The following is a 15292-nucleotide window of genomic DNA, read 5'->3' on the forward strand; positions in this document are numbered from 1 at the left end:
CACTGGTGTATAGAGAGAAACAGTCCGACCATTCTGCTAGTTGTCCAGATAAGTTAGGCAATATTTATTTATTTATTTATTTATTTATTTATTGAGACAGTCTTGCTCTGTTACCCAGTCTGGAGTGCAGTGGCATGATCTTGGCTCACTGCACCCTCTGCCTCCCAGGTTCAAGTGATTCTCCTGCCACAGCCTCCTGAGTAGCTGGGACTACAGATGCCCGCCACCACACCTGGTTTTTGTATTTTTTGTAGAGACGGGGTTTCACCATGTTGGCCAGGACGGTCTCGATCTCTTGATCTTGTGATCCACCCGCCTCGGCCTCCCAAAGTGCTGAGATCACAGGTGTGAGCCACCGTGCCCGGCAGCAATATTTATTAAAAGCCTCAAAAATGTGTTCTCTGACCCAGCCAGTTCAAGAATCTATCCAAGAAATGAAGAGACAAGTGTATGAAAGCCTGTGCCATTGCCTTAGTAAGAGCTTATATTTCTAAGTCTTCTGGATTTCGCACATACTGTGCATTTATAATTTGAGAAAAACAACCACCCCCTGACAAATCTTCTGAAAGAAAGTGCTATCTATTGGACGTAGGGAAAAACAATTAAAAAAAAAAAAAAAAAAACAGGCTGAAAAATAGTATTCCACAAATGTTAATTTGGCTGTTAATTCTATCCCACTCCCAATTTAAAGCAGAAGCAAAACTATGAACCCCACAAAATGGCAAGTGTGCAATCTGTACTGTTTCATTCCGTATTTAAATTAAAAAAGCATACTCAACTGATCTTTTCCTCCAACTACTCAGGGCAGAGCAATTTGGACAACACATGAACAGAGATTTTTGGAAACATGTTGGTTATTAAATAATTTGTTTATTGTACGGCATTTACAAAGAAAACAGACAATGCACTCAGTAGAAAGAATAAAAATGTATTTAGGGCTTTATTTTTAACTGACAGCAAATAGAAATCCTTTAGTGAGATCGTGGCAATTTGACAGTATTATAATTAAGCTCAATAAAGATACATGGGGTACTTGGAAGATCAAGTTCTACAGCTGCCTATTTCCACATCTTTCAATCCATCTGGCTCCTTAAACAATAGGGGGGAAAGCCCTTATTTGGTGGAGGAGCACTTCCAAAATGAAGTTACAGGTTCTATTAAAATTTACTGTCACATCAACTGTTAAAATAGGGCCTTTTGCATGTTTTATTTCACCTTAATATCACCAGAATTCCTGTAATTCCACAATTGTGATTTTACAGTGTAGAAGATAATTCAGTTCTAGTCTATTGCTTTAGATGTAAAAACAGCTGAAAACCCAAAGTGGATTAGAATTGCTGAAGGATTTCCCTGCCGTTGTTTGATACAATCTATTCTCTTGATTCTTGGTAGGTGCATAGAAAGCCTAACTTAAAATTCTTTCTACAGGAACATGTCTGAGTTCAGGAGTACCCAATGAAGGATCCGAAGAATGGCTGGCCAGTTACTCAGAGTAATATGTTTATGAATTAAATGGATTGCATAACGGCACCACTTTTCCTTTGTCACTGTTGGTGGATAAATGACAAAGTAGACTCCAATCTCCCGTATAGAAAGGTGGTTACCCAACAGCCTCACTGGTGGCTTGCTAGCAGTAGAGCCTCAAGTTGCACCTCTGTGGCTTTCTGTAAATTCGAGTCCTATAGCCACTTTGAGAATGCTGTAATCCCCAAGGCCCACTTGGTCCATGCTGAAGAAGCGGCTGTGACCCCAGTCCTGCCCCTCTTTTGCTCTTCAATATTACTGGAGGAATATGTAATATCTAGGTCAAGTCTACGAGAGGCTCATCCTAAAAAAAAAAATGGCAGTCTTTTCTCAATTAAAACAAAAAAGCCTCAAGTACATCTCAATCATGTCAAAATTATGGTTAAAAACTGACATTATGTAGGGAAATAGCAGCAGAGAATGGCTAATCTTAAAAAACAACCAACCAACCAAAAAACAAAACAAAACAAAACAAGATCAACAAAAAAAGTGCCATCCCACCCCTCCCCTTGGTTCTTTCATTTGGGGTTATATTAAAGACTCGAGCCTCTGAGAAAATGAGAAAGGCAAAGCCATAGAGGAAAACTGCTTCAAGGCCAGAGTTTTGGGCAAGGTAAAGAAAAAGCTGTACATGAAAGCAGGGGACTGTCTGGAAAAGAATCAGAATCTCAAGATCTACTTCTCTTAAGTGGGAAAGCTCTGAAATCCAGATCTCCGTTCTAACATCATCCTGATCCTTTAGTTATGGGGCAATAAACTCAAGTGCAATGAGTAAAGTGCCAGCCAAGGATACAAAAACACAACACAAAACAAAACAGCCAACCAAAATAACTCTGGTCTTAGGGTAACAGAAGACATACAGGAAAGGACTGTTTATAGAACACCTGAGGTTCTCAAGAAATTACTATTCAATGGTTCTGTTTTTGCTTACATTAAAAATCAGACTGAAGATTCAAAGATCTTAACTATTAAAGGATGAAAGGAATTCGACAGTGCTTTGAACAGTGATAAAATGGTACCCAAATTTGGTGTTCATACAGCTAATTAAAAGACAGTAGCTTAAAAGTTGCAGGAAAAAATGTGAACATAGAGAACAACAGAAACAGTCCAGGAAGATGATGCAGCCTGGACACAGCAAGTTTAATGTCTCTGCTGTACACAGAATTAACACCCTTTCCCCTCCTCATCCTTATGCTGGCAATAGGATATGCACTAGAAAATTTGACTCTTAGAGTCAATGAATAAAAGGATGGGCTCATACACCTTCATAGCTCTTTTCAAAAAGGATGCTTATAATTTAAAGGATGTCCTAATGGGAAGGAAAGGTACAGGGCAAGAGGCTGTTTCACATTTTAGTCCATTAGTCTTTGGCAGAGCCCAACCAAGGCCAAATTCACCTAGGATGCCCAATGGCTGTGGGGATCTCCACAGGGTCAAGTAAGCAAACCCAAATGAACATGTTGGATTAAAAAAAACCAAGATCTAGAAACTCTTGAAGGAAGAGCTTCACCCTGAAAAGGGAAGAGGAAAATGCTTGGAGGGGAAGGGCGGAGGGTCAGTGTGTGATCTCTGCTGTGGTGGTGGGCAGGGGCTTAGGAGTTAAGCCAAGGGTGCCGAAGACACTCGGCAGCAGTGGCTCTCTTCTCGGGGATCAGCTCCAACATGGGCAGTAAGAAATCTGTGAAGCCAGCTGCCTCTTCCTGAGACCACTCATACTTCTCCACTAGAACCTCAAAAAGGCCCCAAGGTTTCAGCTTCGTGATATGTTTAAGGTCACCTGCAGTGAAGACAGTATAGAAAAAGTCACTGATCAACACAGACAAATGACAAGGTCCTCTTGTGGAACTAATCCACGTAGTCTATGAGGAATCAGATTTTGCAATCAGAATCTAATCCTGCATTCACAAAGCATTTTTTTCCTGGCATATGCCTCAGAAAGAAGTGCCTCTATTTTTCATAAGGCTCTAAAAATTTAAGGTAATTTGTTTTTTCCCCTATTCTAGGATTTTTTTGGGTCCCAGTCAAACTGGGTATGACAATCAGGATAGGTATTTACTACTAAAACAAACATGAAATGCCTGTCTTCAACATGGTCTCATATGGTGTGCAGAGGCACTCTAGCACCACATACCAAGAATAATTTGCTTATACTCTTTTTTGTGTATGTGCTCAATAGTTTAGTATATGTTGCTTCACAGTGAGGCAGTAATTTAAAATTAAATCATCATGTCAAGCATGGATAAAAGCAACAAAAAAACCCCCAAATCCTACACAGCTTTCAGATACAACAGCTTCATATATTCTATACCAGGGGTCCTCAACTCTATACCAATACCCTCTGTGGTACCAGTCTGTGGTCTGTCAGGTCTGCACAGGTCAGTGGTGGGCCAGAGAGCATTACTGCCTAAGCTCTGCCTCCTGTCAGATCAGTGGCTGCATTAGATTCTCATAGGAGTGTGAATCCTACTGTGAACTGCAGTAGGGATCTAGGTTGCATGCTCCATAAAAGAACCTAATGCCTGACAATCTGAGGTGACACAGTTTTATCTTCAAAACATCCCCCTACCCCCTACCCCCCACTGTCCATGGAAAAATTGTCTTCCACAAAACCAGTCCATGGTGCCAAAAAGATTGGGGACCGCTGCTCTATACTATACTGGAGTATCAACCTAATTGCTACTTTGAAGTGAAAAAATTTTAAAAGATAGTCAATTATTAATAGCTAAGGCAAATGCTGCTTTAAAATTTTAAGTTGGCCAGGCACAGCGGCTCACGCCTGTAATTCCAGCACTTTGGGAGGCTGAGTTGGGTGGATCACTTGAGCTCAGGAGTTCAAGACCAGTTGGGCAACATAGTGAAACCCTGCCTCTACCAAAAATACAAAAAATTAGCTGTGTATGGTGGCACGTGCCTGTGGTCCTAGCTACTTGGGAGGCTGAGGCAGGAGGATCATTTGAACCTGGGAGGTGGAGGTTGCAGTGAGCCAAGATTGCACCACTGTACTCCAGCCTGGGTGACAGAGTGACACCCTGTCTCAATAATAATAATAATAATAATAATAATAATAATAATATTTTTTTAAAAATAAAAATTTTAAGTCTCTTTTGTGAGCAGTGAGTGCCTATTTGATTACCTACCTGGTAAACACACATGCCTTAATCTGACTGTACATAAGGAGGAACTCTTATGAAACATTTTAAAATTTTCCCACCTAAAAGAGGTTTAAGAAAGGGTAATGTTTCTGAGGACGGCTCCTGTCAAGGATTAAGAAAAGTCATTTTTCTCAGCACTTCTGTAGAAGTTGTGAGGAAAAAGGGAACCATGGCACAATGGGGGTAAAAAAACCAGACCGTTTCCTAGATGCTTCTAGGTCAGGTTTTCACATTTCAGTTTTTTTTTTTTTTTTGCAATGCTTAAGAAATATATTATCAAGTCAAAAATTGGAAGTTTTTTTTTGTTAATAACAACAAATACATAAAACTAAAAAGTGTAAAGTTCGTTTGTATGACTAATGTACTTCGAGTGACTGTGTTAGGTGTCACTGGATACAAAGATGAGATGTAGTCCCTGCCCTTATGTAAGAAGCTTAAATGACCTGCCCTTTGGTAGAGGCAGTTCTTAGACCAAACGCCAGCAAAAAATTTGTCCATTTTTCAGAATTGCTATAAAAGTAATCAACCAACTGCATGCAGGCACCATACATATTAACTAACTTAGTAAGAAGTATACATTATTATTATCTCCATTAAGAAATCAGCAAACTGAGGCACAGTTAGATCCTGGCAAAGGTCACATGGCTAGGGGAGTAGCCAGGATTTGACAGTCTGGCTCCAGTCTCTGCTCTTTTTTTACCCTGAGACAGGATCTTGCTCTGGTTGCCCACGCTGGAGTGCAGTGGCAATCATGGCTCACTGCAGCCTTGACCTCCCAGGCTCAAGTGATCCTCCCACCCCAGCCTTTGGAGTAGGTGGGACCATAGGTGTGTACCACCATGCTCAGTTAATTAAAAAAACTTTTGTAGAGACGGGATTTTCCTATGTTTCCCAGGTTGGTCTCGAACTCCTAGACTCAAGTGATCGTCCTGCCTTGGATTCCCAAAGTGTTGGGATTACAGGCGTGAGCCACCATGCCCAGCTCCAGTCTCTGCTTTTTTTTTTTTTTTTTGAGATGGAGTTTCGCTCTTGTTGCCCAGGCTACAGTGCAATGGTACGATATTGGCTCACTGCAACCTCTGCCTCCCGGGTTCAAACGATTCTCCTGTCTTAGCCTCCTAAGTAGCTGAGATTACAGGCGCCTGCCACTACTCCCAGCTAATTTTTTGTATTTTAGTAGAGATGGGCTTTCACCATGTTGGCTAGGCTGTTCTCAAACTCCTGACATTGTGATTTGCCTGCCTCGGTCTCCCAAAGTGCTGGGATTACAGGTATGAGCCACTGCGCCTGGCTCAGTCTCTGCTCTTGACCACTTTTTTACCTCTTTGCTAAGTCACAGGTTAGCATTCAGGGTAGGCCCATCATTCTGTAGGATATTGGGAATATGTGCTTACCTCTTAAAACACTTCTGCCTCCTTAATGTCTGGGAACACATTTACTTTACCTTTTTTGGTGAAAAATTCCTTGGAATATTTTCCTGCCACAATGAGCTTGCGAGGCACCTTCCCCAGAAGTTCTATGATCAATGCAATGTGATCTGTATATTTCAAACATTTCAAGAAGGGGGAAAAAAAAGATACATAACAAGAGTAACAAATGCAGCTCTAGAAAATAGCAGAAAGAGTAGCATGCACACCTCTTTGTAAAGCATATCAGGCTTGCTTGCTATCCTAAATGGGAAGAGGAAGACTCTATCCATCTAATGGAGAATTCACAAAGTCAAATTTTTGTGGATTCAGTGATAGCTAAAAACAATCTTGGTGTGAATGCTCTGCTTCCTGAAGTATCCCCTGGGTCCTAGATTAAAACTCATGTAACAATACTACCTCTGTGATTGAAGAAGTCTTGTGAATATTTCCCACTGAGGGCAAAGCATCTTGGAATTCTGCCTATCAGCTCTATAATGTGCACAATGTGGTCTAAAATAGAAGGGTAAGAAGAACAGATCAAGGACAAGCTGTAAAAGAGGTTTTTCTATGATTAGCTTTTTCAAGGACTAGCTGTTTAAAAGTAACTACAAATAAAACCAAAGATAATGAAGGGAAGACTGACTGGGAAGGCCAAGAATTATTTCTGGTGATTGGTCACCCGACAGTGTCGGCAAGTACCATTCTGGATTTTGGAGGCTTATCTTCATCTTTACTTGTCTTTTGTCTATATATCTAGGTTCAGGTAGGTTCTTTAGGTAAGATTTAAAAAACTGTCCAGCCGGGCACGGTGGCTCACGCCTGTAATCCCAGCACTTTGGGAGGCCGAGGCGGGCGGATCACAAGGTCAGGAGATCGAGACCACGGTGAAACCCCGTCTCTACTAAAAATACAAAAAATTAGCCGGGCGCGGTTGTGGGCGCCTGTAGTCCCAGCTACTCGGGAGGCTGAGGCAGGAGAATGGCGTGAACCCGGGAGGCGGAGCTTGCAGTGAGCCGAGATCGCGCCACTGCACTCCAGCCTGGGCGACAGAGCGAGACTCCGTCTCAAAAAAAAAAAAAAAAACTGTCCAAATATGTGTTAGACATTCTGGAACTATTATTTGTGATCGTTCTGTCTCAGCCTCCCCAGTGGCTGGGACTTCAGGCATGTGCCACCACACCTGCTGACTTAAAACATTTTTTGGAGAGATGAGGTCATGGCATACTGCCAAGCTGGTCTCAAACTCCTGGGCTCAAGCAATACTCCTGCCTTGGCCTCCCGAAGTGTTGGGATCACAGGCCTGGGTCACCACCTGGCTGATACCCCATTTTAAAGATGAGAAAATAGAACTTCAAAAAGCACAAATGGCCTAACTTGAAACTTCAGGGCTAATATGAGCTAAAACTCAAATGAAAACCAATTATCTTATGTCTTGTCTAAAGCTTTTTTCCCTAAAATCATTTTTTAAAAGTAAAGATTAGCACAAGCATTTTAAAGTATAGCTACTTGATGATCTGTAATCGTCACAGTATGAAAATGGATCATGAGCGCCACCAGGGAGGCATGCAGCCTCTTAACCAGGAGGTGAGTCTGGGAACAACCAGTACACACACCTCAGGCAGATCTACTGTCTTTTTTTTTTTTTCCCTCTGCAGGTGACAGAAATTAAGAATATAAAACCTTTTTTTTTTTTTTTTTTTTTTTTGAGATGGAGTCTTGCTCTGTCGCCCAGGCTGGAGTGCAATGGCATGATCTTGGCTCACTGCAACCTCCGCCTCCTGGGTTCCAGTGATTCTTGTGTCTCAGCCTCCTGAGTAGCTGGGATTACAGGTGCACACCACCACGTCCAGCTAATTTTTGTATTTGTAGTAGAGACAGGGTTTCACATGTTGGCCAGGCTGGTCTTGAACTCCTGACTTCAGGTGATCTGCCTGCCTTGGCCTCCCAAAATGCTGGGATTACAGGTGTGAGCCACTGTGCCTGGCCTGTATTTTTTGTAGAGATGGGTGGGGTTTTGCCATGTTGCCCAGGCTGGTCTCAAACTCCTGGGCTCAAGTGATCCACCCACCGCAGTCTCCCAAAGTGCTGGGATTATAGGCGTGAACACCCAGGCAGAATATAAAAGTTTTTTTTTTTTAAATGATGGCTCCTGGCCAGAAAAAAAGTTTTATAAAATACTTTTATCCTGTAGTTACAGAATCATTAAGGGTTAAACTTCCAGTTATGTATCTTACAGGGGAAATAACATGCTAGAGACATTCATATTATCTGGGAATTTGTGAAGGTTTCAGGTTATATCTTTCTCATGTAAAGGAGTAGGTGTCATTTAAAGAAGACTTCACATTTATGACTTCCCTACAACCTTTGAGCAGTTTTGACTGAATTTATGGTTTGGTAACAAGTACCTGCATGCCAAGAATTTTTCTGCTGGTTTTTGGCAGGACCTGCAAATGTGTTTTTATTTATTTTTTTTATTTTTATTTTTTATTTTTTTTTGAGACGGAGTCTCGCTCTGTCCCCCAGGCTGGAGTGCAGTGGCCGGATCTCAGCTCACTGCAAGCTCCGCCTCCCAGGTTTACGCCATTCTCCCGCCTCAGCCTCCTGAGTAGCTGGGACTACAGGCGCCCGCCACCTCGCCCGGCTAGTTTTTTGTATTTTTTAGTAGAGACGGGGTTTCACCGTGTTAGCCAGGGTGGTCTCGATCTCCTGACCCCGTGATCCGCCCGTCTCGGCCTCCCAAAGTGCTGGGATTACAGGCTTGAGCCACCGCGCCCGGCATGTGTTTTTACCATTAACAATAACCAAAATGAGAATACCAAAGAAAAACTTAGACTATAGTTTCTAAGAGAGCTTCTTAAAGTTCTTAGAAACTTAAGTAAACTTCCAAGTAAAATATTGGTTCTTTAAATATTTTTCCTATACCAAGGAATTCCCTTGAAGTTGTTACTTTACATTTAATTCCTGCAACCTATCTTTGGCTTATGAGGATTGATATGCTTGACAGACAAAATTATTAAGTATTATCCCATGAGTTAGTGCTGTGGAAAGCCAGAGTAGAGGACATGGTACTCAGGCTCCTGTCCTACCATGACTTGTAACAAACTGCACACACTAGTCAGGGGTAAGGGTTTGCTTGTTCCTGCTCTTATAGGCCAAACTGCAGTAGAACAGCACAGGTAGGGTTGATGTTTGACCTAAGGACTATTAGTACTAACTGGTATAGGATGGAATAAATTAGAATTTAAATATCTAGGGAAGATAGTTTTTCCCTGTCCCCTTATTTGGGACTCTGCATATATATTAAAATTTTCAGGTTTGGTAGCATACTACTACTTGATATAATTCTAGCCACTATACGTGTTCTGTACCACACACTAACATTTATGGAGAATCTAGGGAAGTAAAAAAAAATTAATTACCCTCCCAACAAATATAGTAGGTAGTTTCTAGGCCTATAACCCCAAACACTGTAAGCCTATGACCCCAAACCTATAACCCAGAAAAATAGCAAGCAGAGAGTGGGTAAAATCAAGTAGTAATTATAGTATCCTCTAACATGGGGCTTATACATATAAAATATGTACTCACTTAAATAGGCATTCACGGGAATTAGATAGATAGCATTTTCCAAATGGTATTCATTAGGGATATTAGCAGGTCCTACTAACATTACCTATTAATATCCCAGAAGACCACATTATGAGAAACAAAGAGCACTCCTGGTTCCATAGAGCATGAAATACGTGTTCCCAAAGACTCAAGGAAAGTACAAAAAGAACATGTTCTCTACATCGGGAGGGTAGATGCTGTAGTGATCTCTCAAAATAATCCTCATTAATCCTACAAATAAAACATAAGCTGCCTCAACTGTATAAAACATTTTCTTGGCTGGGCGCGGTGGCTCATGCCTGTAATCCCAGCACTTTGGGAGGCTGAAAGGGGTGGACCACGAGGTCAAGAGATAGAGACCATCCTGGCCAACATGGTGAAACCCCGCCTCTACTAAAAATACAAAAATTAGCTGGGTGTGGTGGTGCATGCCTGTAGTCCCAGCTACTCGGGAGGCCGAGGCATGAGAATCGCTTGAACCACTGCACTCCAGCCTGGTGACAGAGTGAGATTTCGTCTCAAAAAAAAAAAAAATTTTGTTTGTTCACTCAAATTATTAACCCATTTAGTTATCTGGATGCCATCATAATAGAAAAATCAGACATATACAGTTGCCTGCTTCCACAGTCTCTCAGACAAAGTTACTGGCAGCTTAAGCTTTTCCCACTGGCTACCACAACATGTAAATCCATTCTATTTTGTTTTAAAATGGAATTCCAAAGAAGAAAAAATTACAGTTTTATATTCAGAAAAGGGAAAAAAGAATGCTAAATGTTGGCAGAATTTACAGAAATAGGATATAGTCTCTGCATTTAACTAGTGTGTGTATATTAAAGTTACTGACCTCTAAATAAATTTGGAGGCATAATTGAGCAACAGGTTGATGAACAGGTAAACTCAAACTGGGTAAAGAATGAACCACTGATATATATAGAAAGGAAGATAACTAGATGTTGAAGAAAAAAACTGTCCAGCACACAGAAGTTTTAGGTTAACTGTGGCCTTTTGACTCTGACAGAGCTCTTTAGTATTTTTCAGAAAATATCTAAAAACCTACTATAAAATGTCTTTTATATTTCTAACTTTTCTGGGATTTATATATGCTTTGCACACTAACAAGACTAAGGCTCTTCAGTACTAACAAATGATGTTAGCTAAATGTGGAAAGTGTAAATGCCACACACACACATCCACGGTTAAGGGTTCTCACCTTCATCTCGAGTGTACTCTTCCCCTGAATGAGGTTCAAACAAATAGTCACCTGTGGCCAGTTCAAAGGCCTAAAAAAAAAAAAAAAAGAGGACAGTATATGAAAGCACAACAGAAAAGAAGGCCTTTGGAAAGCTTACTGCTATTTGGCTCAATATGAAGTAACTCTTGTTCCCTTGGGAAAATTTACAGATTAAAAAAAAAAAAACTAAAAAAAACCCCCATAAGATTATTCCTAAAGCATTTCTTCCACATCCCTATCTTAATAAAATGGAGAAAACAGCAAAGACTCAGTAAATACTAACATGTGGGTTATTTCATGCCTAAACCTCCTCACCCTAAACCCCAGCAATTCAGCCCTCCTGAATTTCCCTTTTTTGGCCAGAAAAAGGCACACCTGGATATTAAGGTGATTCTAAATTATTATGCATGAGAAGAACAGGTCTTTCTTACATTATAATCACACACGGCTAGAAATTGAGATTCTGTACCAAACAAAAAAAATCAAAACAAAAAAATTCAGATGTCTACTTATGACTCTCTAGTGTTCGACAAGTACACTATTAACTTTTGCATAGGAAGTACTCCCTAGACTGTCCCAGATGGAAAGTTCCTGATTCCTAGGTCTTTTTTTTTTTTGAGATGGAATCTTGCTCTGCCTACCAGGCTGGAGTGCAATGCCGTGATCTTAACTCACTGCAACCTCTGCCTCCGGAGTTCAAGTGATTCTCCCGCCTCAGCCTCCGGAGTAGCTGGGACTACAGGCACGTGGCGCCACGCCCAGCTAATTTTTGTATTTTTAGTAGAGATGGGGTTTTACCATGTTGGCCAGGATAGTCTCAATCTCTTGACCTCATGATCCACCCGCCTTGGCCTCCCAAAGTGCTGGGATTACAGGCGTGAGCCACTGTGCCTGGCCAATTTGTAGGTCTTTAGAAAATCAGAAGATTAAGTGTAAAGGGAGTCAGGAGCCTAGCCTATGTGACTGGCAAGTCAGTACTCCCTAATCAGGAAAAGAAAAGCCTGTCTCCAGTAATAGAAAAACCTCTTACAGTGTTCGAGAGCGTCTTAGGAAATGATATCCTTAGGAATAAGTGCCATGCAGAATGAAAAGATAGTGTTAGGGTAACAGCGGGGCTACATAAATCTCACTGATTATAAATGGAGTTTTAAAAATCAGTACAACAGCAGTTTTGTTTTTTTGAGACAGTCTTGCTCTGTTGCCTAGGCTGGAGCGCAGTGGCGCGATCTCGGCTCACAGCCACCTCCGCCTCCCAGGTTCACGCCATTCTCCTATCTCAGCCTCCTGAGTAGCTGGGACTACAGGTGCCCGCCACCACGCCCGGCTAATTTTTTGTATTTTTATTAGAGATGGGGTTTCACTGTGTTAGCCAGGATGGTCTTGATCTCCTGACCTCGTGATCTGCCTGCCTCAGCCTCCCAAAGTGCTGGGATTACAGGCGTGAGCCACTGCGTCCGGCCAACAGCAGTTTTTAAAAATAACCTTATTGATAGGGAAACACAGTTATAAAATAAGTGCTAGTCATAGGTCAATTTTGATTAAATCAATGGTACTAAGTGGTCCAAACAACCTCAAGAACTGTAGACTCCAGGACTTAGTTGGGGCATATTCTCAATTTAGACCCAAGTTTAGGTCTTGGTGGCTCACCAGGGTCAGTTTCTGCAATTTCATGACAGAACAGCCTTTCTCAAAACAGTACTACCATCCAGAGACCTCAAAACCAGAAGTTTCAGGATAGGTTTAGGAATCAAATACTATCTCTAAATGTCAAGAGTGCTATATGGCTTCTTGCTTGGCATTGCTTGTTTTACATTTCACTCGTTTATTATGAAACTGAACCACAGTGATAGAGCAGATACTTGTTCTACCCTGAGTTGTCCTCAGGTTTATAGTCCCAAAGCAACAGAGAAACAAATCATGATTCTTATTCAACAAAACTTGTCAATCATTCCTGACACCAGGACTTAAAAAAAAAAAAAACTCATGGTCTCATAGAGTTCAGTAAAGATACTGAAATTAAAGTTAAAAAAAAACAAAAACAAAAACAAAAACAAAAAAACACATGAGCCAGTCATGGCAGTGCTATATGCCTGTGGCACCGGCTATTCAGGAGGCCAGAAAATGAAATATTCTTCAGTGCTAAAAAGAAATGAGCTATTAAGCCATGAAGATATGGAGGAACCTTAAATGCATATTACTAAGTGAAAGAACCCAATCTAAAAAGGCTACATACTGTATGATTCCAACTATTTGACATTATGGAGACAATAAAAATATCAGTGGTTGCCAGGGAGTGGTGGAAGGAAGGGATGAACAGGCAGAGCACAGAGGAGTTTTAGAGCAGTGAAATGATGTTGCATATAATAATGATAGATACATTTGTCAAAACTCATAAAAGAGTGAAATGAGATGTAAACTACTGACTTTGGTTAATAATGATGTGCCAATGTAGGTTCACTGTAACAAATGTATCACTGTGGAGCAGCAGATCGATTGTGGGGGAGGCTCTGTGTGTGGGGAGCATATAAAACTTATTTGTACTTTTTGTTCAATTTTTCTGTGAACCTAAAATTGCTCTAAAAAGTAAAGTCTATTAAGAAACAAACCAGTGTACCATCCTTTGTTAACTTTCTCTAGACTACTGCCTTTGAGAAAAATGGCTTAGAAGATAGCATGAAATGCATGGAAAAGTTAAAACAATGACAATTTAAACAGACTAATCACATTCAGATCCAGAAGTAACTTGCAAACTCTAGGTAGCAGAAAGGAATACTGACACAGCTTAAGGGGCAATCTAGCATTTCATAAGCAATGTTTGTGTGTGGTCAGAATGCAAGGAGTGACTACCAAACAGAAAATGAGGACTTTCAGGTAAGAGCTGTTTCTACAAAGTAACATGTCCATCATCTGTGTCAATGGGCTGGCCAATGGCTGTCTCAAAGTGAGGAAAAGTCAGAGTTCTGATGCTTGTCCTTCTGCAGAGATACAGGTGTGCTTAATGTATTAACTGAAGGCCCCTTATCTTGACCCCAGGTTTGACCACATTAAGAAGGGCTGAAGTGCTGGATATGTTATTTTAGAAAAAAGAAACTAAAAGATGATTCAAATTTCCTGTCTTCAACAATCTATACCAAAGGGAAGTAAAATTCCAGAGCAGGGCTGGAGGCTGGAACAATTAAGTCTGTTTTAAATTAAAAAGGTTGCCAAGGAATAGGGGAAAAGGGAAACAAGGAGTTTTTCTCCAATGGTATATAGAGTTTCAGTTTTGAAAGATAAAAAAAGTTCTAAAGAGGCCAGGTAGGGTGGCTTACACCTGTAGTTCCAGCACTTTGGGAGGCCAAGGCGGGAGGACTGCTTGAGCCCAGGAGTTCAAGACCAGCCTGGGAAATATAGTGAGATCCCATCTCTTTTTTTTTTTTTTTTTTTTTTTTTGAGACGGAGTCTCGCTCTGTCGCCCAGGCTGGAGTGCAGTGGCCGGATCTCAGCTCACTGCAAGCTCCGCCTCCCGGGTTTAGCCATTCTCCTGCCCATCTCTTAACAAAAAAAAATTCTAAAGACAAGTTGTATAAAAATGTGAATACAGGCCAGGTACAGTGGCTCATGCCTGTAATCCCAGCACTTTGGGAGGCTGAGGCAGGTGGATCACTTGTGCTCAGGAGTTCGAGACCAGCCTGGGCAACATGGTGAACCCTGTCTCTACCAAAAATACAATTAGCTAGGCATGGTGGCACATGCCTGTGGTCCTAGCTACTCAGGAGGCTGAGGTGAGAGGATTGCTTGAGCCTGGGAGGTGGAGGTTGCAGTGAGCCGAGATTGCACTACTGCACTCCAATCTGTGTGACAGAGTGAGACCTTGTCTCCAAAAAAAAGAAGACTCAAGAAATCAGAAATGGGCCGGGCACGGTAGCTCACGCCTGTAATCCCAGCACTTTGAGAGGCCGAGGCGGGCGGATCACGAGGTCAGGAGATAGAGACCATCCTGGCTAATGTGGTGAAACCCCGTCTCTGCTAAAAATACAAAAAATTAGCCGGGCGTGGTGGCAGGCACCTGTAGTCCCAGCTACTTGGGAGGCTGAGACAGGAGAATGGCGTGAACCCCGGAGGCGGAGCTTGCAGTGAGCTGAGATCGCACCACTGCACTCTAGCCTGGGCGACAGAGCGAGACTCCCTCTCAAAAAAATAAATAAATAAATAGAACCTGGCACATGACCTGCATCATCAAAGGCAACACACCGCCGCCTGGGCCCAGGCAGATCACGAAGTCAGGAGATCCAGACCATCCTGGCTAACACGGTGAAACCCCGTTTCTACTAAAAATACAAAAAATTAGCCGGGCGTGGTGGCAGGCACCTGTAGTCCCAGCTACT

General features: G+C 41.7%; 1 protein-coding gene across 1 annotated transcript in view; it reads right to left on the bottom strand.

Annotated features, from left to right (window-relative positions):
* Nucleotides 1-908: 908 nt before the first annotated feature.
* The window catches only part of SRPK1 (SRSF protein kinase 1), a 92571-nt gene continuing 78187 nt past the window's right edge, over nt 909-15292 (bottom strand). Inside the window, 3 exon segments of the mRNA XM_009204992.4 lie at nt 909-3301; nt 6121-6213; nt 10905-10974. Of these exon segments, the coding sequence (XP_009203256.1) occupies nt 3117-3301; nt 6121-6213; nt 10905-10974 (348 nt within the window). The 3' untranslated portion in view covers nt 909-3116.

The sequence above is a fragment of the Papio anubis genome, chromosome 6 (genome assembly GCF_008728515.1).
Source record: "Papio anubis isolate 15944 chromosome 6, Panubis1.0, whole genome shotgun sequence".
Taxonomy (NCBI): domain Eukaryota; kingdom Metazoa; phylum Chordata; class Mammalia; order Primates; family Cercopithecidae; genus Papio; species Papio anubis.